Source organism: Brachionichthys hirsutus, chromosome 5 (assembly GCF_040956055.1).
Source record: "Brachionichthys hirsutus isolate HB-005 chromosome 5, CSIRO-AGI_Bhir_v1, whole genome shotgun sequence".
In the NCBI taxonomy this organism is placed as follows: Eukaryota; Metazoa; Chordata; class Actinopteri; order Lophiiformes; family Brachionichthyidae; genus Brachionichthys; species Brachionichthys hirsutus.
The window spans coordinates 2,042,864-2,068,528 of NC_090901.1; the positions used below are offsets into that span (position 1 = coordinate 2,042,864).

At 44.1% G+C, this 25,665-nt stretch overlaps 1 protein-coding gene across 1 annotated transcript in view; it reads right to left on the reverse strand.

Annotated features, from left to right (window-relative positions):
• frmd4a (FERM domain containing 4A) overlaps positions 1–25,665 on the reverse strand; it is a 39,800-nt gene that overhangs the window by 4,784 nt on the left and 9,351 nt on the right. The window contains exons 2-16 of the mRNA XM_068739127.1: positions 16,891–16,956; positions 13,563–13,657; positions 12,423–12,515; positions 9,436–9,520; positions 7,616–7,672; positions 6,931–6,953; positions 5,932–6,015; positions 5,755–5,820; positions 5,609–5,666; positions 5,358–5,444; positions 2,256–2,332; positions 1,368–1,506; positions 1,125–1,266; positions 292–425; positions 68–190 (exon numbers count right to left, since the gene is read on the reverse strand). Coding sequence (XP_068595228.1) covers positions 68–190; positions 292–425; positions 1,125–1,266; positions 1,368–1,506; positions 2,256–2,332; positions 5,358–5,444; positions 5,609–5,666; positions 5,755–5,820; positions 5,932–6,015; positions 6,931–6,953; positions 7,616–7,672; positions 9,436–9,520; positions 12,423–12,515; positions 13,563–13,657; positions 16,891–16,956 — 1,329 coding nt within the window. The remainder of the gene's footprint in view (positions 1–67; positions 191–291; positions 426–1,124; positions 1,267–1,367; positions 1,507–2,255; positions 2,333–5,357; positions 5,445–5,608; positions 5,667–5,754; positions 5,821–5,931; positions 6,016–6,930; positions 6,954–7,615; positions 7,673–9,435; positions 9,521–12,422; positions 12,516–13,562; positions 13,658–16,890; positions 16,957–25,665) is intronic.

The window sequence follows — 25,665 nt, forward strand, 5'->3', positions numbered from 1 at the left end:
GGTAATATTGTGCGACCTCATTGTGTGATAAAGTGACACTGAAGAGAATGGAAATTGTGAGCCTCACCTCTCCCTTAGGTAGAAGTTTCTGTTCATCTAATTTGAAGGCAGTGCCGATCTTCCTTCTCACTGTGGGCGGTTCCTCTCCTGGATCCAGAGGATATTCCTTGGGAAGCTTTCCTGTAAGTTCCTAGTAAATATAAATCACGTACACAGGAAATGCATTAATTTAAAGAGAACAAGCTAAAAACTACTCTGATTGTTAATGTTTGTTTTTTTTTTATCTCATACCGCCTCTCTGATACAGATGCTCTTGAGTTCCTCTAATCTCTGTTTTAGCGTTTCCTCCAGGGCTTCCTGCCTGGCCCTCAGTGCTGCCAGCATGTCCTTCTTAGCTGTCTGAGAGCTGTCCGATTCCTGAGAGCCTGAAGGGTACAGACATCACACAGCACGAGAGCAGCGGTCAGCGTGTCTTATACTGCTGGAGTTGTATTGTGTATTGAGAGTGCACCTGCATGCCTTGCAGGATGTTTACAGGGAAGTGAATGGAACATTTCGGTAAGGAAACCTCTTCGGTGGGGGGGGGGCTTTGTGTGAGTAGGAGAGGCAGTTTAGGATAAAGTCTGTGATGCAAAATCTCAAAGATGCTGAGATTGTGCCAGTCTTGTTTGTAACATGCCTCGCTGAAAACAACAAATATTCCTTTCCATGGGAAGGAAGGAAGGAAGGAAGGTAGATTCATGTATCCAAACAGAAAAATACTAAGAAAGGTCAAGAAAAATAAACATCCAATCATAAAGATAAGCCATGGAGATCAAAATGAGCTCATCATTTACAGAACATAATGTTCCTCTATCATGAAGTGCGTTCTTGACCCAGTGAGGTGTGTTTTAGACACCTCCACTAAATTTAGGGGAGGCAGGAGAGTGTGGATCTATGTGACATGGAGAGTGGGAGTGGAGTTCTGTACATACAGACGGGCCGTGGGGGAGCCGTGTGCACGTTATGTGAGAACATTCAGCCCAGAATCAGTGGCCTCGTTCCAGAAGCAGCTGTTTCTGCTTCTCCAGTTGTCAGCAGCCACACCACCACCTCACACACACACACACTGGATGTGCACTGACCTGAGGACAGCAGACTGCCACTACTGCCACTTATGATTTTGCCCTTGCTGCCCATGTTGGCCAGTTTGGAGGTCTTCAGTGTTCCAGTTTCTGTAAGATCTATAGCGATCTCACCCAAACTCCGCGCTGCATGAATCTTCGACTGGATGCACGAGGAAGGAAAGGAGAACGCTCGCCTTTAGCAGCATAATGGCAACGCTCCTCCTCTGGGGTGTGAGCGTGTATCTGCAGGGCCTGACTGACCTTGCTCTGCTTGCGGTCCAGGTAGAACTGGTGTTGGCTGATGGCCATAGCCCAGATGGACTTGATGAGGGCCGGACAGGCGTACCACGTGTGCACAGCGATACCGCTGTGACCAAATGTCCTTCTCGTCACCGACGCCCTACAGTTGGAGCGGACACAAAGCCTCCTTATATACACTGAATACAAAATATGGTTACATATACACAACGGCAAAAGTATTCTGATCCAAGTACTCCACCACCACGGCCGGCATCAAACCAACTGGAGAGATGTTCTACAAGCCACACACGTCGCTGCCCGTTGTTTACTCATCCTTATTTAGAGACAGATCTGCAGCCGAGCAGCCGAGCAGCTCGCCCTAATGACAGCTTCCTCGAAAGAAAACACCACTGCTCTCCGCTTCACCCCGTCTGTCTCTGTTTCACCCCCCCTACATCTGTCTGTAGAATAACAGTCCACACATACAGACATGTTAGATAAACACAAGACAGATCACTCCCTCCACAAAACAGCTATCGCACAGCCGTCCAGCCCTCAACTATCAAGCGTTTACCTCGTGCATGTTTGTGAAAGAGCATGCGTCTGCATGGATGTCGCTGCACATGTTAAGTTCTGTGTAAGGCTCTACATAAACACCCCCACTATCCCTGAATCAGATTCCAAATCCCCTTCAGTAGGCTCTGTGGATCTTAGCATATTCATGGCCCTGTGGCAGTTTACAGTAAAAGCTGCTGGATTGTGTCTGCAACAAGCCTCCATCACTTCCAGCAGCTACAGCCGTCAGTCACTGAAGTAGAACCGGTGTGCGATAATGATAATCAACACCATGAGCTGATTCCATCACCTCGAGGGAGGTGGCTCCAGCTTAAACCTGTGCTATAAATTTACCTTCTGGGGTCGTGAACTTCTACTGAAAACTTCTTCTCTCTGAAGTAGAGATTCTCCAACTGACGCCATTGGAACACCTGAGGTTTAGGAGAAAAACACACTCTTCAGGGCCGCTGGCACAAAAACATGCTTCGAGTTAAAGTCCACACAGCCGTCAGCAAAATCCGCTCTTCGCTTCTTTGTATTTGTTATGAGAGAAAATGAAAAGGATAAGGAGAAAGGGGGTGAAAACAAAAAAATAAATCGAAGAAACTGATGAAAAGCAGGAGTTGCAAGATGAATAGAGGAGGGAGGGGAGGGAGAGAAAAGAACCTAGTCTGGAGCTCTCTGATCAGTTCCAGACCGGGAGGTCTCGTCCACAGCGGATCCCTTCAAGGAATGACCTCACTCTGGAGAAAGACAGTGGGAGACGGAGGGGGGGGGGGGGGGGTTCTTTCCTTCCTCTGTTCAGGTTTTCCTTTTCTCTCTCTTCTGTCACCTTTACGAACCATCAGCTGCTCTTAAATTGTACCCCCCCCCCCCACAGCACGTGTGTACATTAAATCCTCCCGGTCGCAAAAGGACAAAACGCTCTGAGTCGGCTGGTGGGTGTTCACCGTCCGCAGGCAAGTGCGTGCGTCTTGGTTGGAGAGAAAGTGTGTAAAGTTAGCGTTCCTCTTCTCCAGTAGCTTGACTAGCGTTGGAGAGGGAGGGGGCGTTTGTGCCTTCCCTCCCCCTGACCCCTCCTCCCTCCCTCAGGGACTGTGCTTCCTGCTCTGGGCTCTGTGGTTGGGAGGTGTGTGTGTGTGTGTGTGTGTGTGTGTGTGTGTAATGAGAGGTCAGGGAAGGAGTGATGAAGGGGGCCCCAGCAACCAGCACCCACGCACACACACACATTAGAAGTCTGTCTGTTTCTTGTTAGAGAAGCAGAGAAGCAGCGTGGGCTATTTCAGAACCCATGTGGGCCAGCATCTGTCAGCTGGACCATGCACATGAATGCATGCATACACACACACACACACACACACAGAGACACACACAAACCTCTGATGTACACTGACCCACCATTTTTAAATGAAGTAAAACCACATTACAGAAAACTGAAGATGAGAAAGGGGAGAACCCAGATCCAGCAGGTTAAGAGAAGAAAAGAGGAGAGACGGACCTAAAGGAGGGACAAGTCACAGCCCAGGAATGTTAACGGCTTGGGAAAACAATGGCCAGACGGATGAGGGAGGGAAGAAGATTGTGAGTAATATAAGGAAAAGGTACATAAACACGCTCATGTACGTATGTATGTACTTCTACTGTTTGTGTTTGCTCGTGTGTACAAGCTCTCGTCAAAACTGCTGGAGTGTTCTCAATGGAGTGTGAAGTGTTAATGTAGCGTGGTGCTAAATATAGCTGGTAGGGTAGATAGTGACTGTGTGTGTGTGTGTGTGTGTGTGTGTGTGTGTTGGCATCATACGGCCACAGCGGTGGCGATGAGAAAGATTTCTCACTGCGTTTAAAAGAGCAGAAAGATGTCCTCTCGCTCTGCAGCAGCAAAGTGCAGTTTGATGTCTGAACTGTGTCTGTCCAAAGAGAACAAATCGGAGCTATTTCAATAGCTCGACCAACAACAGTGAGCAACGGCCACCCTGAGGTTTACAAAGCATTGCTGGTTTGAGTCTGTGCTACTGGCTACTCTATTCATGAAACCTGCCGACAGATTCTTTCTAAGGAACTCATTCCAAGCCAGTCGGTGATCCTGCTCACAGGGTCAGGGTGATGCACGTATGAGTGCATGCTCTGTTAATCCCTTTCCTTTTCCAACCACACACAAGAACAGGATATGACTGATTATTATTCATCAACAGCTGGCTGCTGATGTGCATACAACCCGTGCGGCTCCCGCCTGCACACCCGAGCAGAAGAGAGAAGGTCAGATCTGATCGCGTAAAGAGCTTTCTTTGGTGTCGCAAACCCTGTGGGGATCAGGGGGGAAGAATAGAGTGTAAATAGCACAGGCCAATCCATCTGGAGTGAGGCCAGATATTATTCTTCTGGAGAAGTCCATTGTTTCACCCTTGGGTGGGGCTTTGGAGTACAACCTACCAGTTGTCATGGAAATGCAGCTACACGCTGACTGCACTTCCTGTTGTTTGTGTTTTGGTTTGTGTGTTTTTGAGAGATGTCTGTTATGGAAAAACAAATTATGAAAAGGCTGCATGAGGCTATTTATTCCAAAATGACACACCAACAGAAGCTGATCTGAATCAGCAGGCGTGCACGCTCAGTTCACATCAGCAGAAGTCACAACAAACAACAGAGGCATTGGTACGGTGTGTGGTTCACAAGTACACAACTTTCTGTGCCTACTGGTGGTCTGCCATGGAGGGTGCATTTACAGCCAACAGGGTATCTCATAAAACGACTAACTAATTAAACACACACACACACACACACACACACACAAATAAATTATGGCAAAAGATGGTAAATGGTGAAAACGTTTTAGAATTAGTTTTATACCTGCACCTCACTGAGTACAGTCCTGAGCTAGGGATTGTAAAAGTCATGCATCTTGTTTGAGTTCATGTTCACGGCACAGACAGCAGGTGTAAGATCGGGGGGGGTCATCCCGTAGGTTCTGCAAGCTATGATGAAGTCACACAGATATGAACAGAGCGAGGCTATGAGGAGAAAACAGGAAAGCCGCGGCAGACGGGAAGCATTCAGGAGGATGGTGCGTTCAGTGTCTCAGTATATGCGTTTTTTGGTTCTGTGTGTGTTTATGAGTGTGCACATGGGTGAGCATCTTGGTGGTCAGCCAAAGGAAGGGAAAGCTGTGAACCTCATTAAAACCCTATGAGATAATGCTAACTACCAGCGATCATGGCCATAAACACAACCGAGGTAAGAAAGGTTCTCACACAACCCGCTGGGTGCATCGACTGGGAGGAGAACGCCATATCCTGACTCATTCAAGGGGAAAATGGGCAGCGGTAACCATGGAAACAATCATATAAACAGCAAAATAATAGGCTCTTTCAGTTTTAGATTTTCTAGTTCAAGTTTTAAACTCAAAGAAAAAGATCAAACACTTTGCAGGTGTGGAGAAAAGAAGGCGAATCGTCTCACCTTCCTCGGTTTCACTCTGTCCTGGTGATCATACTGAAAGATGCCTTTATAGCTCAGACCCAACCACCATGGGATCCCCTGCTTGTCCTAAACGACAACACAAACGCATGCATCAGGAAAGGCTTTGCATTCGGGACTGCCTGAGAAAGAAAAACTGTTTACAAATACAAGCATTACACCGTTATATATATCCAAATGCTAAACTGACTGCTTGCATGTTCATGAAGAAAGACGTAGCGTGTAAACTGTACCTTTACAGCGTAGTAATGTACTCCATATGTGGGCAGAGACTCTACGATGCTCATATAACTGCAAGGAGCAGAAGGACAGGTATGTCAAGGTTACAGAGAACACATTCAGTGGACTAAGATACCGATACACACACGTGTACACTTACTTTACAATAGCTTGCCCTCGGGACTGCCCATTGAACTTCTTATAATGCTCTATGACCCGATCTTCACTGTAAGAGAGTAAAATAGAAATGAGCAAAGGACAATAGTTTAGACTAGGAATAGCAAGAAGGTTTTTGCAATACTGTGGTAATTTGCTGGATTACTGACTGGTCTCTTACCAGTAGGCCAGCGATGGGTGCTCCTTTAGCGCTTGGGTGGGCAGAGCAGGCAGCTTTTTTAGGTCACACCTGGTTGCATCGTTACTGAAACGCAGAGATAAAGAGCTCTGCAGTAGGCAGTCTCATTTTAACATGCACGCATGCACACACAAGCAAAGGAGTTGCAGGAAGGATGACACAAACACAAAGAACGTACACAAACAGTGATGGAAGAGACAAAGACAGGGACAGGAAACCACACAAAGAGCCAAAGAGACTTGGCCCCAGATTTAGTTTTTAGACTTTCAGTGCAGGAGGACTCCGTACTCCGCTCTAATCCCATAGTCTCTCTCCAGCCAAGGCCCTAAAGGATTGAGGAAAGTCCTGGGAACATCACAACATATGAGCTAAAGCCCTGGAAGAGATCCCATCCTCCCTGGATCCAGCTGTTCCTTCATCTGTGAATGCAGCTGTGGAATCTGGATTGGCTGATGTCCATTAGGTAAACTCGGCGTGGTTGTGTGTAAAACCTTGACCTTGTACATGTGCTCATCCTCACAATTCTTACCCATTTTGGAAAAAATTCTATCATTCATTCATTTCCATATTTTCAGGAAACTCAGAAATGGGAGGCATGAGTGTGGGAGGAAAACATAAGGAAAAAGAATGAAAGGAATGTCTCCAGAGAGTGTTACATTCCAGCCCTCTGAAGGGATATTGTATTTATTGACTTCTCTCCCTGGTGGGAATCAGGTCGGGGGGGGGGGGGGGATCTGTTATCTGCGCTACAACAAAGGGAAGAGTGGAGGTGGGACGACATGCAGTCCATTTAGGCTGACATCCACAGATGTGCATATGAATAGTAACATGTGGAAGTAGCTGACATGAACCGATGCAGCTAGAAAGTTAGATAAAATGAGATTGCAGTTTAAAGCGGAAGGAAGTAACTCATGTGAAGAAGAAATCGGCACAACAGAAGCAAGGATGTAAAATAATAATAAAGGTTATTGGCGTGTTTACCTGGTGAAATCTCCTTTAGCCTCCTGCGGGGGGGAAACAAAGGAAGGTGTTGAGAGAAGTTTGCATGTTTACATGTTAGTGAATGATGGTCAGTCTTCATACAATGCGTGTTCATGTACAGTCGCGTCTTTAGTATTGGAATCGGGTAGAAACAGGTGTAACGTCTGAAGGCCGACAGAAAAGATACCCATCGCTTCATCTGTACCTGATTTAGGACGTGCACGCACACACACACACATCACCAGACAAACTACTTCACCCACAGCATCATGATGTTGTGACATTACAGTTAAAAAAGACTCTGTCCTATTCCAGGTTTTACTGCCACTGACTGACTGTGTCAAGAATTTAGCCAGAAGTCAGGACTTTTGCTACCAACAAAGATATTTGAGGTTTGTCGGATTCAAAACATCCCAACGTCACCGCAAATTACAAGCAGATGAATGTCTGACTGAGAAAAGCTCAGCTTAGTTACTTAATTACATGACTGAAGCAGGTAATGTGATTTTACTCATCATCGATTAGCACCAAAGGCTGGTTGAGATATTTTGGATAACATCTTCAATCCGTTTATCCGTTTCATTGCAGAGGAACAGCTCACATAAGAAGTGCTGAAGGGCAAAAACAAAACTCGACATGTAACAGTCCCGCCAAGACATAATCACAGATGCACATTTTAGCTTACTTGTAGAATAAAGGAAGCCAATTCAAAGACGACATCACTGTCCACTTCAATAAGCTCCTGTAAGAAGAAGAGAGGACAGAGGTGATGAAAGTCTCCAGCCCTACTGCTAGCAGACAGGGGCTAAAGAGGAATTGAGCAGCTGGGGGGGGGGGGGGGGGGGGGGACACTCAGTTCCAATAATATTAATTTTATTTAAATACTGCCCTCTCGCCTTGTGCCCTTTCACGTCATTGGGCACATGGATGAAGGAAGGCGGAAGTACTTGCATAAATTGTATAAGGTTGCCAATATTCTACTAATAAAATTTATTACAAACAAGACCAATAAAAAGACTCCCACTCAAATGGATGCTTAGAAATCAAGTATAATTGATGTGATTTGGACAATATTGTGCTCACGGGTGATTTAATGTCTCTGTGTGAAAGAAGTTTTTGGTTTCACTGAAGTTGTTCCTTTCAAACAATAAATACCACAGCTTTAAGTTTAGCAACCATATACCCGTACCCAAGGCTTCGGCTACGTGCGCATCGTGGGAGAGGGGATACAGATTAGTGAGCAGAGGGTGAACTATGCTAGGAATGTTTCCTTTACAATCCACCTCTTAATTGGTTTGAAGATCAGATAACCAGGATGAAACAGAAGACGGAATAAACCCACCCTGGCTGTACCACCCACTGTGCTTACAAATCATCATATACTGCGTGTGTTCACCGAAGCAGCACGGAGAGCGCTTCTCACGTTATACACGCAATGGCTGCACAAGTGAAAATAGGTTCAGGTCACTTTATAGCGTGTATTACGGTAGATATTTCTTTTTGACCCTCTGTCACCGACCACTGGAGCTGACGCAGAGCTGAACGGAACATTGGCGTTTCGGTGGTGCTCATCACAATGAATGAACGCATGGCCGACAGGAATTCCATTCACTGTTCCACAGCCTCTCATTGGTCTGAATCAGGGGACAGCTTCTCTCTGACTACATTGTTCAATCCATTTCCAAAAACTAGAGTTTTTTTCAACCCCATGTACAAATGTGAGACACTGTATTTCGTGCATGCGATGCTGTCTGACCCATTTCAAATGTCTGTTAAGAGTAAGACGTTCAAGGCCGGTCATTTCTATTTTAAATTAAAATCATATTTAAAATGACTATAAAGTTCAACACAGATGCCGGCTGTTATGATATAATATATATATAATATAATAGGATTTTATCTGGGATGTTTTTGTCCCATCTTTTTTCCTTCAGGTCTTATATGCCCTCTTCTGGACATGACAAACAACTGCTTGTCCGTACTGAGCTGATAACTGGGGCACGACTGGCACAAACCTCCACTCTAATTGGCATGTCGTTAGTAAATCATCAATTACACTTTACATTTATGTTTGTTAAAAATTTGATTTTTTTTTTATTTAAATGCATAATTCCAATTTCTCCTTTATCAGAAATGTGTCTCAAATAGTGACAGGTGGTGACAAATGTGTAAAATACTTTGCTGTTTGCTGAAACGGGTGCAGCACATAACATGATGGAAAACCCCTGAGGCTACTGGTCTGCTTGCCTTTCTTTAATTAAATTGAAAAGGGGCTAGTAAATTAGCCTCCTTCCAATAAACCAAAGTACTATAGTCAGCATAATTCCCACTTGCCATTTACCAATTGAAAATGTCCTCTTTCTCCCACTCCAGAGGAGAACCCTTGGCTATAAATATATTAAAAATATAATAATATAAAAATATTTATTGAAAAATGTATCCCTACATTAGCTTAAGCCAAATGCATCAGGAATATGCATTATGGAAAGTCAGAAAAGCATTTACCTTGTAGATGATGGACTTGGCGTTAAGGAAAAACAGCTCAATAGTGGCGTTGTCCTTCAGGTAGGATATACTTTCTATGTAGAACCTGAAAACATACGAGGGAAACAGCTTCAATACATTTTAAACAAGACAAAAATTCTCTTCTACGAAGATGATCAGTGAGTTAAATGATTTATCTATTTCTGACAGACATATAATGTCAAGTTCAGGCTGATAATCGATGACGTAGGAATGGTGCAATGACCAATGTGACCAGAGGGGGGCACATCGTGCCAAGGTCTGACCCTGTGCACCGACAACATCTCACTTTCCCACAATTCTCTCTCTCTCACCATGTTGGCTGGCAATTTTCCATGGTTAGATTCTAGATTGTGAATGAGTGCAGATTTGCAGGCAGACTAACACACACACAGAAATGAATGTGCAAACGATTCGATACACACATTGTCTGCTTCTGCATCATCAACAGCGTGTCGAGATTCCTCGTGCACACAGACTACTTACGCACACTCTCGCACTAGCAAGAGAAGCACGGTAACCCACTTCGAGCAGAGCGGCGAGGAGGGATCTAACATAATAATGCAGTCTAAATTTAGATCCAGAATGCACCCAGAGCCAGCGGGGAGGTATAATCACAAGAAGCTACTCGCTGTTAGCATTTCTCCGGTGAAGACAAGCATCAAATAGAACAAATTAAATTGATGCATCCCTGTAAGTGTGTATAATGTGACCTAAGTGCAGGCCTCTATCTGAGCGTGACAAATGTGTGTTGTTGAGTGTGCAGCTATTGTGGAGTGGATTGTGAAAGGATCAGTATCGAAGGGCTTAAATCGCGTTACTGTCAACGTTCTGCGTGAACATTTAATTAAAGTCGCAGTGTTGATGAAAGCAACAAACACTGCGACTTTAATTAAATGTCCGTTTTGCTACTCAGACTGAATCAGCGAGGGGTTAGTATCTGTCTCGGTTTGTGAGCAAACAAAAGGGAAAAAATGACTGAAAATGTAAATTATAAGTAAGTTGGAGAAACTAAGATGTGCTCCTTTAGGACTCCTACAGACCATTGATAGAACCTCTCTGAATAGTGCCAACAGGTTTCATAGGAGAGAATTAGCGTTTCTTCAACCATTGTACAGACTCCAAACAGAACCCAAGTACTTATTTATTAACAAGCATTCAAAGACTGTCCTTTATTAGCATTAACTTCTTATCAATGAAATGTGGTAGTAAAATGCAGATTGACTCATCCCTCCCTGTGGTGCCTTTGCTTTTTGTGTTTTTTTACGTCTTTTACGTGAAAACAAATAACCAAATATTTGTTGTGTGCATATTGTCTCTATCAGCTGTGCTCACGGCCCAAAAAGATTTCTAGGGGAAACAATGCTGATGAAAGTAACATGCTCATTTCAATAATAGATTCAGGCCTGACATTTGGGATGATGGCTGTTCCATTGTCATATGAATTTAAATCTGTGTGCTGTGTATAAAAAACAGGTCGGTCGGCGTGTGTGTGTGTGAGCATGAAAGAGAAGGGGGGTGTAGTCTGTCTGACATTTAAAGAGATTGAGTTTTTAAATTGGACTGAAATGTATGAGAGACACGCGTGTGTGTGTGTTACCTCCAAATGACGTCAAAGTTCACAATATCAAAACCACCCCCGGAGCCACATCCTCAAAAAATCCTCAAACTGGGTCACTTCGCAATCCTCAATTTAACAACACAACTCTAATACTAACACCAATAGATTAACGATCCTCATTTCCTCTTCCAACATCCTCGGGCACATTTTCAGAGAGTTAACACAACATTGTTTGTAACAGGAATGGAGCAACGATTGTGTCTTTTAGCAATGATGGCAAAATGTGTTACTGAAGACAAAACATGAACTAAAGTAAAGTCCAAGGACACAGATGCCCCCTCCAGTGGGGAAGTTCGTCTTGTGTTGATGTGAACAGTACGTTCTCTCTTTCATAGCAGAATGTCGCTTTAGTTCAAATCTAATGCTTAACTCTGGAGCCCGTACAAAGCCTGCGTGGAATTTCACTGAATTCTGTCCTTGATGAAACCTAATTTTGTATGGAAGGATGAGGGTCACCTTAAATGCCCCCTTTGGCACGAGCAAAAATAGCATGTCATGAAACACTTGCACTTGGTAAGATTTTGAAAGTCTTTTTTCCAGTGCATTTCTTTTTTTTTTTAACGAGGTCAGTACTTTTTACAGTATTCCTATCAGACATACAACATGCTTTTGGGAAGCGGTGAAGATGAACATATCTGCATACTAATGAGAAATGTAACTCTGGACAGGGTCTGCTCCGGAGCCTCAGACACGGCCATATATCTTATACTGACACTTCCAAAGCCACAAATGACTGTCCTCTTCTGCACAGCGTGTCTGCAGCCGCCTACAGCTGACGTGCAGTTAGAAAAAAAAACAATTTGTAGGACCGTTGCTGCCCAGCACTGATGAAACCACAGAGATACAGTTCATGGAAGAGTTGGGTCAGGAGATTACTACCCTGTTTAGCATAAGAGTGGCAAATGCACTTTGAACAAATGAGCCACAACAATGTTTGACAAATAGCTTTGGCATAAAAATATACAGTACTGTACTGGCATGAAGAGGAAATGTTACGTCTTTGCTCTCTGTGGAAACGATTTCAGATATATCATATGGAATAAAGAACTTTATAGTCACAGCAGCTATTAGAAGTATTAGAGGGAATATGCATGTAGCCCATACTGATGAGGCATTACGGGCTGCTGATTGGCTATGACGATGGGTGTGATGGGAGTTAAACACCTGGGTCAAAGCCATTTCAGCGGAGCTTGTCATGATTAACCGGGTTAATCTGCTCATATTAATTTATGAATGAATATGCAACCACAAAGGCGTACACAGATGACGCTCTCTCGCTTTCCTCTTCTCTACACCATCTCCAGTTAGAGACAAAGGCCTGCGTAAATTAGGAAAATGAAGAACTTACCTGACACAAAAGTAGAGGACAACGGGGCCAGACTTCTTGGGGAACTCGTGTTCTAATACCCTACGGTCCAACTGCAGCCAGCTAAAATGGCCCCTGGTGGAACAGAACAACCAATAAACGTCCTCATTTTAAGACATTCAAATATAGAATAGAATAGAATAGAATTGGTCTTTATTGGAATTACAATAATTGCAATGAAATTGCAAAGCCCTCCAAACAGTCCAAAGTAAAACAATAAAGTAAAAATAAATAAATAAGATAATAGATAATAAAAAAGGAAAAATATAATACTATAATGCTCTATCCAGCAAGAACATAATCCTTAATCTCAGAGCACTAAACACTTTCTCAATGTGTCCCTATTTTCCTTTTCCTGATTTCTTTCTTTGTCCCCCCCCCCCCCCCACACACACACACACACTTCTCCCCTCCCCTCCCCTCCTGCTTTCTCCAACACAGAGACAAACTGCAGAGACAGCTTATCACCCCAGTAACCCTGCATGGTCTCTGAGCGACCAAGCAACATCTCTCTCAAACGCTCCCTCCCTCGGTCTCTCAATCCGTTTGACCACTGAGCGGTGAACTGAGCTTGCTCTCCCCCAGGCACACACAGCAAATCTACACACCATAGAATTAGCCTGAGGGGAATACAACACAACACTGATATAGCTTTGCTGAAACGGGACCGGCTAAAGTAAGTGTCAAAAGTCGTGTAAATGCCATCGAGCAAAGGACAGGGACAGCCTTGCTTACCAGAATCTGTTCTAAGTTTTCGTTAATAATTCTGTGCTATGGCGCTTTAGTCTTTCTAGGTCAACAAACACCATAAAACTCATTTAAATGCCGGTTTTGCATTTCAAACAGAAGTCATAGCAAGCGTTCTGACGAGCTTTTGCTAGCCCACGAGCAAAGTCTCAGCCTAACAACAAAATACTTTACCACCAGAGATCTCATGGTGACCCATAGGGCTGATGTGATCGTCACATTTTGATAATCTATAGCTCTATAGTAAATAAAATGTCCAATCACTGTTTGAAAAAAGAGGAAGAAAAACCATTTCCAGGCAGTGTCTCATTTATATTTAGGCTTTTGCCTGAAGGCTTCTGCAGCCGCTGCCATTATTATTTGATTGTAACTTACGTTTCGTCTGTGTACGTGATTCCAAAGTACTCCTTCTCCTTGAGGTTGAAGTGAGAAGCGACAAGGTCCAGCAAGTCCTTAGCCATCAGCTTGGGCTGCAGGAACACAGAAATATCATTTCAGAAATAGTATTTCTGTGTATGGCTTTATTTATCGGTGTAATTTGCATGCAAGTGCTGTGGTTTATCGTAATGTACTTTTAATTGGACCGAGTACAAGTGTTAGGGATTTGTGTTAATGCATTCTAGCAGCTACTGATTTGGGGAAAAGGGAAAGAAGCGAGAGAGGAGATAAATGAGCAAGAGAGGGAGAGAGAGAGAGAGAGAGAGAGATGGATGGATTGTGTGGATGCTGCTGACGCTGCAGGGACTCTGCCCTTCCTCTTCATCCCTCTCTTCTTTTCACCTCTTTGACCCACACCTCTAATGCAGAGTCATGGCTCTCTGCTTAACCACAGTATTGCAGCTAGCAGGACTTTGCTAACTCGTCAACAATGTGAAATACTGCCCAAGCTATAATATGATGAAGACCTCACTTCATCATTACTCCTAGCATGCAGAGCATCTCAAAGCCAAGCCGAGGCTGCAGACTGCTGCCACATGCTGCTGGTTTGTGACATCCTGAGTAGCAGCAAAAACCCCACCCTGAGGTTAACCATGGGTGTGCCTCACTGCCTACATTTTCATTACACAGACACACACACACACACACACACATGCATGGAAATCCAACCCAAATTCAGGAGGATCACGTGTTGTGCTTTGCATATACGCAATAAAGGGTGTTGGTAAACAAATGCACGTACTGCTACAAAGCTATGTGTGCCATAGAGTGTATAGCGAAGAGGTTCCTCTGTGGTCCTCTACCATCTACTCAGTGCACAGAAGCTACTGGGAGCTATTTAAAGAGAAGGAGGTGATGTCATGCAGACAGCGAGCAACACACGTACACGCATTTGCACACACGCAACTCCAGTGACCCAGATCTCATTTATGCATGACGCCTACCGAGATCCTGCAACACAAAAAGGCTCAGGAGAGAAGAGAAACAAAAGAGAGACGCTGAGAAGGGGATGCATGGGTCGATTCTGCCTCATATTTCCATGGATCAGATCTACGTGCCAGATCATCTTAAATAGGAGATAAATGTTATTCTATGTCAGTTGCCTTACAATAACTCCTTAATTACAGGTTGAATTATGAAGTAAACTCACAGGATCCAGTGGTAAAAACCCACAAGGGCAACTAAGAGAAATGAGGTCAGCCTTTGCGGGTTGCTGAAATTGGTCTACTTGACCTAACTGTCATCACCACAACGCATAACTTGATTGGCCTGAATTTAAAGTTATTATTATTTGATTCATGCCCAAATGTCTTAAAATGCAAATAAGGTATAAATAAATGTCCCTGAACTGCTCTAGCCAGCTCAGTTTTTGGACCAAAGAATTTTGAAAAGCCTGTGTACAGTCAATCCACTGCAGATGCTATTGGCAAGAACATCACCAATTTCAATTCATTTTTCTGTTGTTAGCATTTTATTAACTGCACTTCGGCGTGGGTGTAAGCAACCTATCATTACTACAAATGCAAGTGCCTTTTGTATTTCATCTACTACTAGCTTGTATATTACAGTAGTATATGGTTATGACAGGATTAAAATATCATGAGCAGTAATTATACTGCTGACCATAATTCTGTACTAATCGATCTGGCTATGACTAAATAAATAAATCTCACTGGACACATTAACTGTCTCTCTCTTTGGACAGAGTTGCTGACAGACCCAGAACACGAGCGCTGCACCCAGTCACTGCGATTCACAAAACAGTTCAGATGTGGAAATTTTAGGTCTGAAAGCAAGTTGTCGTTATAGTATTAGCGGTAATACATGTTTTGGTTCCATCTGAGACACAAGCATTGATGGTCTCTCATTACCACACAGCAGTAAATTGTCATGGCAACAACAGCAATTAAACTACATCCATGCCACCACGGCTAAACACACTTTTATCGGAGAACACTGACTAGTGGAAGCGTCATGCATGCATGCATGCGTCCCTTCATCAAATTGAAAAGATGATGAGGGGACAAATGAGCTCCAGATATTCTGCTGAACAGTAAATTACAGATATGAAAACAAGGATCCTTGTAAGATTAGGGCGAAAGTATTGTCTCAAGATTGGTTTGAATACCAAGCAGACTTTAAACAAATGATAAATGAGTTTGGTTCTTTCAGTGACACCACATTCTCCCATGTACACACAAGCATGGTAGTTGGAGAGGTGCTGAACACTGCCAAGGTGCTCTTGAGCAAAGCGCTGAGCCCCAGAAGTGGCTCCCTGGGTGTCGCTACGCGACTTGTCCTCCACTCGACCATCTCTCCATTAATTTGTGTGTAAATAAAATTGTATGTCAAGTGGAAAAAGAATTTCCCCACATGGGATTCTCTCCTAATATTTCTTTCTCTCCGCCACTACACTATATGTGAGATAGCAGATACATAACAGACGTGTAATAACTAAGGGGAAGATACCATTAGTGATACCGTCAGTGATAAAGCATCCTATCCACACACATACATACACCATCTGTCAGGCAGTGATGGTCTCTGCTAGCTTAGACAACATTACTGCTAATAGACATGTTGACTCCTTCCGTATGTCAACTTCAGTAGGAAATGTTCAGCGGTGTAAAGTTTCGATAACAACATATGGAGTAACATTTGGAGGAACTCGTGATATTGCAACTTGTAAATACAAAGTAGAAAAAGTGGCGACAGCGATGCACACAGCAACGGTCTCTGAAGCCTTTTGGTAAATTGATACCTCAAGATGTTTCACTTGCAGTTTTTTCCCTTTGTGATTTCTATAGACATTTGTTCTATCGAGCTTGAATTGCCGCAACACTGCACTCAACCATATCCAGTTGCGTTGCTGCATTCTGTCCACCTCTGTACTGTAACATGTCATTAAAATGTGACACCGTTGTCACAGAAATGTCCAATTGGCCTCCGTTATGACCTTCGCCGGCGTCTCAGGGGTTGAACACCACAGATCGCCCGTGGAGCCTTCACATCCTTTCTACAGAGCACACAGGGAGAATAAGAGCGCACAAGACCTGCAGAGAACAGGCTGTCTGTCAGTAAGGAAAGGCGAGAGATCAGGTGAGCAGCAAGAAAGTGCAAAGTCACCTACTGCTGGCCAGATTTCCCTTGGTCAGCAGTTAGTCAGTCCCCCCGGGACGCCAGACATGACTTCCCCTTCGCTGTAAGGAAATGAGAGTCTGCAGAGCAAGAGATGAAAGAGTGCGTGTGTGGGGGAGGGGCTTACCTGTACAAGAAGCTCCAGCTTCCTGTCATCCAGGAGATGGACTTGACATCGCCTCCCCTCTGTCATCTGAAAGAGTCAAAAAAAATTGCTTTTTAACATGCTTGTATAGAAACTCCAGAGACAGATGATGATGTTCACTCAACTATTTGTGTGGTGGATACACTACTTTATGACTAATAATAAAAATAAGGTTTTTTATAATATTTGCTTGCCAAATTCAGACAAACAATGAAGCAGGTGCGATAGAGAAACAGCTAACCACAGGAGACATGCCCTAAAAACTCATTTTACTCGACATGTCACATGAAAGACATCCAAGATAGTTTCAGACCCGTCTGAATGTTTGGTACTTGGATGATGAAATGAAAGCAAACGCATTGTTTGTTTGGGTGTTTTCAGCAAATGTGTAGTTTCTCAACAATTTCACTGAAAGAGAAGATTCTGAGGAACACAAACACCTCCTCGCTCCTCCGACAATTCCCCCAAAAATTTAGGAGATGAGGAGGTAGAGCAGGACAAGAAGGTAGTGGTCTGTTTGGGAGGGGTGAGGAAGAGAAAGTGGGAGTGACCGCTACATCTGTGGACAACTCCTTCCAAACACTGCTGCCATAAACATGAATACAAGCATAACCGGTTTGTAGTTCTTTGCCATGGGGCTCATGTTGGACACTGGCATCTGTTGTTATTCAGTCAGGGTGTGTCCACAACATGAGACACTTTCTCACCATTCATGCCAGCTTGCGTCGAAGTGGCAGGAAAGAGCTGAGAGTTTAGCAAAGACCTGAAGATACCAGAAAAAGAGAGGTGGAAGAGTTTGGTCTCAACACTCATCCCTATGTGAACTCTGCTGAATGACTAATGGTATGTGTGTGTGGTGTGTGTGTGTGTGTGTGCATTAGTGTGCCTCCAAGCGACTTTGAAGAGTTCGGTATACCCTCCCACTCTCCATTTATCTCTTGTGGTTAAGACTGGTTGCACCTGTGCACACAATGGCACACACACACACCCACACACGCACACACACACACACACACCTCAACACACACACACACATTTTCCAACACTGGCTCTTGTCTTCATCTGTCACATTCATGTCTTGGGGTCACATTAATGTCCAAAACTACCCATATTTGTACTCGACATGGTGATTCTAATTACTAGTATGACTGCTAAGTAGTAGATCAATGAATAATTATATTTAAATATACATACAATAATACAACAACCCTCAGATGACAAGTGTACCAAACGTTGATGGAACTAAATGTCTATACTTTCTGTACCTTTTCAGATTACAAGTTCATCTCACAACCAAAATGTGAAAAGTTAGGTAACCAAAAAAGAAAACCTGAAGGTTAAAATGAGTCTAACAAATTCCTTTACGATGCAGTTTGTGGAACTGAGTTTCTCTCGGCCATGAAATCAAAGTTAGAAAAGTTTCATTGAGTCGCTTGTCACTAAAGCAGAGTTGAACAAAAGTTGAATATCTCAACTACACATTCTACATGACAACAATGAATGGAAGATATCCCGAACCTCTTTCCCTGCAGCTGTACGTGTTAACAATTTATTATAATGTATCTAGTGACTCTAGAGACACATAAACTCACTTTCTAGTTGCGTCCTGCTGTTGTGATTCATGCCGCATGAAATCCACCAACATTTTTTTTGACCCATTACCTGAGTCCGGTTTCTAAGCGGACTAACGCACATCCCGAGACCCGACTCGCTATAGCAATGAGAAGAGGACATGAAAAATGAACGCTGCGTAAAGAAAGCAGACATTAACACCGTGTCATTTATCCCCGGAGCTGACAGCGGTGCTCGCTCAGCCTCCGGACACGGTGGAGAGAATTTACCTTTCAAACAAAACCGCCCGCGTCGAGGTTCCCACAAAAAAAACAACCCGGCTCCAGGAGAAAGATCAATCCCAAAAGGAAATGCGCCGTGTTATTGTCAGAAAATCGTCAGAAAAGACCCCTTTCCCCGCCCGGCCTAGGGAATGAGGCACATCAGCATCCATTATCAGCGACGCGGCTCGAGGTTTTATTCCGAGCATCCCCTGAACGCCGCATCTCACATCTACGCCATTAAAACGACGGCGCTAATTAACAGACGCAGTGAAGACGCCGGCTTCTCCTCCTCTCCCTCCCGAAGGCGGCGAGCTTCTCTCGCGGTGTCGGTAGACCAGTCCCCCCCCCTTTCGCTACCGGTGTGTGAAACGTGAGAGAGGAGCAGACGAGGGGGGGGGGGGGGGGGCTCTCTGCAGCTCACAGCCATAAGCAACCGCAGTCCCTTATAATAAACACACATCTGTATCTGCATAGCACATCTGTAGTCTAGTCAATCAGAACAATCAGTCCCGGTCACATTCCAGCGGCCGGACTCTATGATCGATTCCTTTGAGGGAAAGTTTCTCTGAAATAATCCGTCCTCGTCCGATTATTGCTTTGACAGCGCCGCTAAACAACCACAAACCCCAGAAGGGTTTTGGAAGCGAGGAAACGAGCGTGCAGAGATTATTAATAAAAACGTAGAATTTATGTTTATGCTATTTCATTGTGTGTTTCGGGCTTGTGTAATCAGAGAGGAAATAATATTTTTGTTCCGTCTACCTCACGTTGTTGGAGGGGGCGGGGCGGGGGGGTAAAGTGGGCGTGGCACCAGAGCAGCGCAAGGTAAATTACCTGAGAAAGACTGAGCTAAATGTTTACCTGCTGTCCGAAAGGTATTTGAATGGCTCAGCAAGTCAAGGCTGACAACTTGTCAAATCCACATATTATGAAACCAATGAGAGGTCAAATACATCCAAACATGCATAGATGTAGTAGTAGTACACATCTGCTATTTTGTCAATATCAGGGAGGGATAAAAAATATTTTTAATCTAAACATGTTTAATGAATTTCCCACTATCGGATCAATAAAGTATTCTGATTTAGAATTAACCTTTAGATAGTCAGAATATGGGCCATCTGAATGCAAATTACATCTAATAAGACTTAACCTTGAATAGTTCAATTGTTACCACAATGGAGCTTTTGTTGAAAGCCCAAAAAATCAGCCTGGTTAGCTGAATGCTGAAGGTCACACGAGAAACAGGGAGTTTTTTTTTTCCTGGATATTTTTGGCTTGTTCCAGACGCCGGAAAGCAGCCTGTCCAACTTAAACATCTCCAGATGACTGTCTCTAATACATACAGCCTTCTTGGAATTCTCCTGTCAAATGCATATCTCCCTTTATTGGAAGCTTCCTTACTTTGCTGTCACAAGGGCCCCGTTGTTTTACCAATGGTAGGGAGAGAGAAGGGCTCTTTGCAGGAAGTGGAAGAACGGGGTAAAACTGACAAAGACAGAGAGGGGAGCAAACAGAATATCAGTAGGAAGATCCTGGACACTTAAACAACAAGACCTAACGAATGATTGATCCTGTGTGTAATAGATGTGAGTGGCTACGGAGAAGCTGAATGGGGGGCGGGGGGAGGAAGGAAGGATGGAAGCAAGGCAGGAAGGAACAATGACAAGCAATTGTGATTGCTGTCCAAAGCTTCTGCACCTTTAACTCCCCCCATACACGATTACCTTCCGATGACCTACTGAGACCCCCGCTATAAAGCACAGGATGAGAAACACTCGCAGGCGTGACGTGTCTGGACCCTGACAGGTCCCTGTTATACAGCCAGTGGACTTCTATTCTGGGCTGAGCTGTGGCTGTAATGAGGTGCCGATCTGGTGTATTTCTCTGGCAGTGGTTCAAAAGGGAAAGATCTGGAAGGGAGAGGTGGCTTTAGCAAGTTTGAGGGCTGAGCAGGGGGAACAGAGCCGATGGTCTGCGCAGGAAAAAGGTGACCTCCATTGGTGGAATGTGATATAAACAGTGCTCAAAGGTTAATTGAAGCAAGATGGAGAATCTCTTTAACCCAGGCTGGGAGACACCGTGGTGGGCACTTCTGGCTGACACACACACACACACACACACTAGGTGCTCTTCGCTCAAGTCTTTGTCCCTCCACTAGTTATGGACTCTAAACAAACACAAAGGTGTCACTTTAAGACTCAGCAGAGTTTCACGCCCGCAGTCCCACGATGATTAATGATGCTGACGTTGTTATTGCTGAAGAGGCATCATGACTCGTCGTCAGTTTAACGGACCGCTATCCGAATATGGTGCAGATCAGATTACACTACAAGGTTCAGCAAAACATACTGTAATTCTCAAAACCCTAGAGTTTGAGCGGAATGATTCATTAGAAACCTGATGGAAAAATAAGAAGAGGGCCAAATCGTCCTCTCTATCCGGTGCTTCGCGTAGATGCAGAGTGAGACAGAGCAGGGAGGGTCACCGAAAGGCAGCCAGGAATGTCTGGAGAAACGACTGACCGGGAGGGATCTGTTTTGTTTGTGCAAGTGTGTATGTGTGTGTCTGCGTGCTCCACCCTTCCCGCCCGTGAGTGACTTTGGAACTGAAATGTGGTTCCAGTTAGGGTGTTTTTAAAATCAGAAACGCACTGGCACTTCAAACAAACCAGAGTTCTTTCTGTGTCCGGCTCCTCTTTGTTCTCATTTTACTACTAAGCTCCTTTCCCTGGTGTTTCCAAAATTGTTCTTATTGTTTTAGTCGACCACACACACACACACACATGCACACACATTTTTACACAATCACAACCTTCATGAAAACTGAAAGATGGAGAATATACAATAAGTGGGTCGAGGGTTTGCACTTTGGAGAGGTAGAGTAACTCCCATTGTGAGTTGTGAGAAAGAACAATTGACAGGATAAAGACTTACCACGAGTTACCATTTTGCATTTGTAAAATAATTTCCCAGGTCTGGCATAAATAACGTATTTAGATTCTATTAGTAAGGCATAATGACAACTTGGTGGAGAAACCAATTATTAAGCACAATGGTCTTGTGTGTTCTTATGCATTACTTTTACATGTGTGGGCGACACAGTGGGTATCGCTGTTGCATCACAGCAACAAGGTTTTAGCTTCACAACTTGTAAACAAGATGATTGCGATCATCTCACCTACAAGATAATAGGTGGATTTGTCATGTGTGATCTCTGGAAACGTGGCCATAAACTTTCACAATTCTTTTTAGATGGCACGAATCGGAGATGATACAATAACTGAAGCAGCACCTGAGGAGGCACGGAGGACAGCGAGATGGGACTTGACAGCCTTAGTGATCATGTGGTTTGATCTGTGAGTATCTTTCCAGATTGTCAATGTGTGTGTGTGTGTGTGTCATTCAGATTCACAGTCAATCACAGGGGAAGGATCTTTTTCCCTTACGCCTACTCTCTGCATTAATAATTTACATAGTGAGACATCACCGTAGAGCTGAATGACCCCATGTTCACCGATACTTCTGAAAGTCCATGGTAAAATCCATGACATATGGTGTGTCCGGTACTGCGCTGCCACTACGCTTGAATGTTTATAGTTTGTGTGTCTGTGTTTGTGTTTGTCTGTAAACCCCTTGAACCTTCAATGAGGTTTTTTCATCCATCCTCCTTCGTCACTCTTCCTTCTTGCGCATCTATTTTCATTCATCATAAATGGCCGCACACACACACACACACACACACACACACACACAGCTCGTGGCTTCAACTCAAGGACGCTGTGTACTAAAGAGTGTTTGAACTGCGGTGGCCTCTATCTGCTGTCCGCAGACTGGACAGAATACTAAATGTAGTAAACATTCAGTATGCAGAATATCAACCAGTCCTATCTGCAAACTCTTTCTGTGTGTGCGTGTGTGTGTTTGTGTGTCAGCCTTAATGTATTCTACTAGACTATTAAACATGTATTCTGATACCAGAACAGCAGGGGAGATGAAGGGGATTTTGGGCCCAAACAGGGCCCAAGTCCTCCATGTTCACTGCTAATTTCACCCTGTGTGTAGATACAGTATAAGACCGTGTCCTTCAATGGCTGAAAACCCTCCAGGCTTATTAGGGAGACACAGTTCAGCATTTTTCAAGGCTCAGCTTGCAGGAGCTTTTATTCACATAGTAAGGCTGAGATAAAACTCTTGCTTCTTTATCTTAGTGGAGTGAACTACAGCCTTCACAAGCACGCACATACAAACGTTTGACCGGTTTCATACCCCTGTGCTCTCCAAGGTAAGATGCAAACAAATGTTGCCATGGCAGCTCTCCAGGAGATCAAGCAAGCACTCTGCCAGACATGTAGGGCATTTAGAGGAGGAGTCACGGTACACAATGCTAGGACACTGTAAAAGGCTTCGGTATAACCCTGTTATAAAGGTAACGTAAAAACAATTTAATTACACAAATGGTATATTGTGATCCCTGGATGGCAAAGGGAAGGGAATCTGACAACTCACAACTTTAGAAAGGCAGACCCTCATTCCTCACCCTTCACTCCATCGCGCCATTATTCCTCCCCTCTGCTCCCCCACAGGCTATACCGGCTCAGGTGACATGAGATGGTTTCTGTGTAGGAAGAGTATGCAGACAGATGTATGGGAGCAAAATACAAAAGCAAAATGCTGCAAAGACAGCGAGGCAAGAAATTCAGAGTCTTAGAAGGGTAAAGCAGACAGTTGGGGTGGAAAGTGGGCCTAAACAAGAGATGAGAGAGAGACGCAGCATAATAAAGAAAACTGAAGCAATGGGAAGATAAGAGGAGATGAAGTAAGCAGGCTGCCGCCTCTCTATCATCGTCCCCTGGACCTAGTTTGAGGTGACAGATAGAGGACTCAAAGTGAGCAGCAGCCCGCTGTCTACCTCCACGGCTCTACAGCTGGGATGCGTCCCTCTCTATAGCTTTGGCTCAATGTTATGCTCCATTACTACACACTTGATTCCTCTGAGCCAGGGTAATGAGAAATTACCCAGATCATCTGCAGGGAGAGCCCTTTGGCAAGTATGTGTGGTCTCTGTGTGTGTAATTTGTCTTGTCCAAAGGGAATCCCATCACTGTAAAGGTTCTGAATGTCTTTCATTTGGTCTTCGTGCCTTGAGTGAAGCCAGAATCTGGAGGTAGGAGGTGGAGTGGCTCTTGTTACCTCCTCCAAGGAGGTTATGTTTTTGCCTGTTTATTTGTCTGGCCGTCTGTCTTTTAGCAAAATAATTCAAAACGTGCTGGATGGATCTGGATGAAATTTTCAGGAAATGCTGGGAATTCTACCAGGAACAGATGACAACATTTTGGTGATAATCCAAAACAGATCCTGGATTCTGGATGACTTTGAATCCTTTGTTAACACTGCAGTCAATGGAGCTTCAAAATTTGTCCCTCAATATCTCGATTGATTATTGACCAATGTTTATGGAATTTGACACATTTAAGTTGGTGTATAAAGATAACAAGAACAATTTATAACCTTTGGATGGTGATCTTTGTATCCAGATCATTCAAAACATTCAACCTCTGCTCGGTAAATGTGGACACCGTGTTAGAGGTCATGATCATCTGATATCTGTACAGTGGATCTAAGAGTCTAAGAGAGGGATTTCCTCAGATATTCACCAGATTACCCCAGTAATCCTCTGGGATTACATTCTATACTGAGGGCCTAACCTCAGAATTTAAAACATCATAAGCCCCTATATCCCGCATCACTAATGCGACACTTAAACCATCACTTCATTCAATAGAAGAGGACCGCCTCCAGAAACCATAAACATGTATACTCTGGACACTCGTGTGAGTGTGCCTCTGGAATCAGACGCACTTAGATTTATAGGGATACCAGCAACATTTATCAGTGAGCGCGCTGAACTGTGGCCTAGTAAAGCCACAGCAAAAATAATGCAGCCATCGTGTTCCATCACGTTTACAATCTGAACAGTCTCCAACATGACAAACTGAAATACTGTTCATATGGCTTTCATAAGGCATCAAAAGGGGCAGACCAATCAATCTGTTGAGCTGATTGATTGGCACCATTAAAATGTTTTGGAAGATAACTGTTTTTGTGGAAATTGGCTCTGATCGCGGCCGATGGTTATCTCTATCCCTATCTCTCTTCTGGACATGTCCAAACCATCGAAGCCTGGTCTCTCTGACCTTATCTCTGAAACATATTTTCTCATTTCTGGTCCTGTCCAACCTGGTCACTCCCAAGGAGAACCTCAGCATCTTCATCTCCGCCACTTCTAGCTCCGCCTCCTGTCTTCTCCCATCACATAGCACGCCTGATACTTTCCTCCACCCGTTCCAGCCTGCCTGCACACGGTTCTCCACTTCCTTTCCCCATTCTCCATCGCTCTGCACTGTTGACTCGAGATACTTGAAGTCATCAACCTTCTTTACATCTGTTCCTTGTAACTTCACTGTTCCACCTGGGACCTTCTCATTTACACACATGTACTCTGTCTTACTCCTGCTCACCTTCATTCCTCTCTTTTCTAGAGCAGACCTCCACTTCTCTAAATTCTCCTCTACCTGCTTCCTGTTCTCACTGTAGATCACAATGTCATCTGCAAACATCATATTCCAAGGGGATTCCTGTCTCCCCTCATCTGTTAGTCTATCCATCACCATGGCAAACAGAAACGGGCTCAGATCTGACTCCTCAGACACACACACACACGCATCTTTTTTCCTTTTTACTTAAGTTCATACATCACCAGGTCTTGCCCCCACATCCTTTTTCTCTTTCACCTACACACATTAAGGCTGACACAGTGGCTACTTGATGAATCTGGGAATGGAGCACTGGAAATGTTTTCCAGACAAGCTATGCAAATATGACCCGCTCCCCAAGGAGACAGTGTAAACAACTTCAACCAC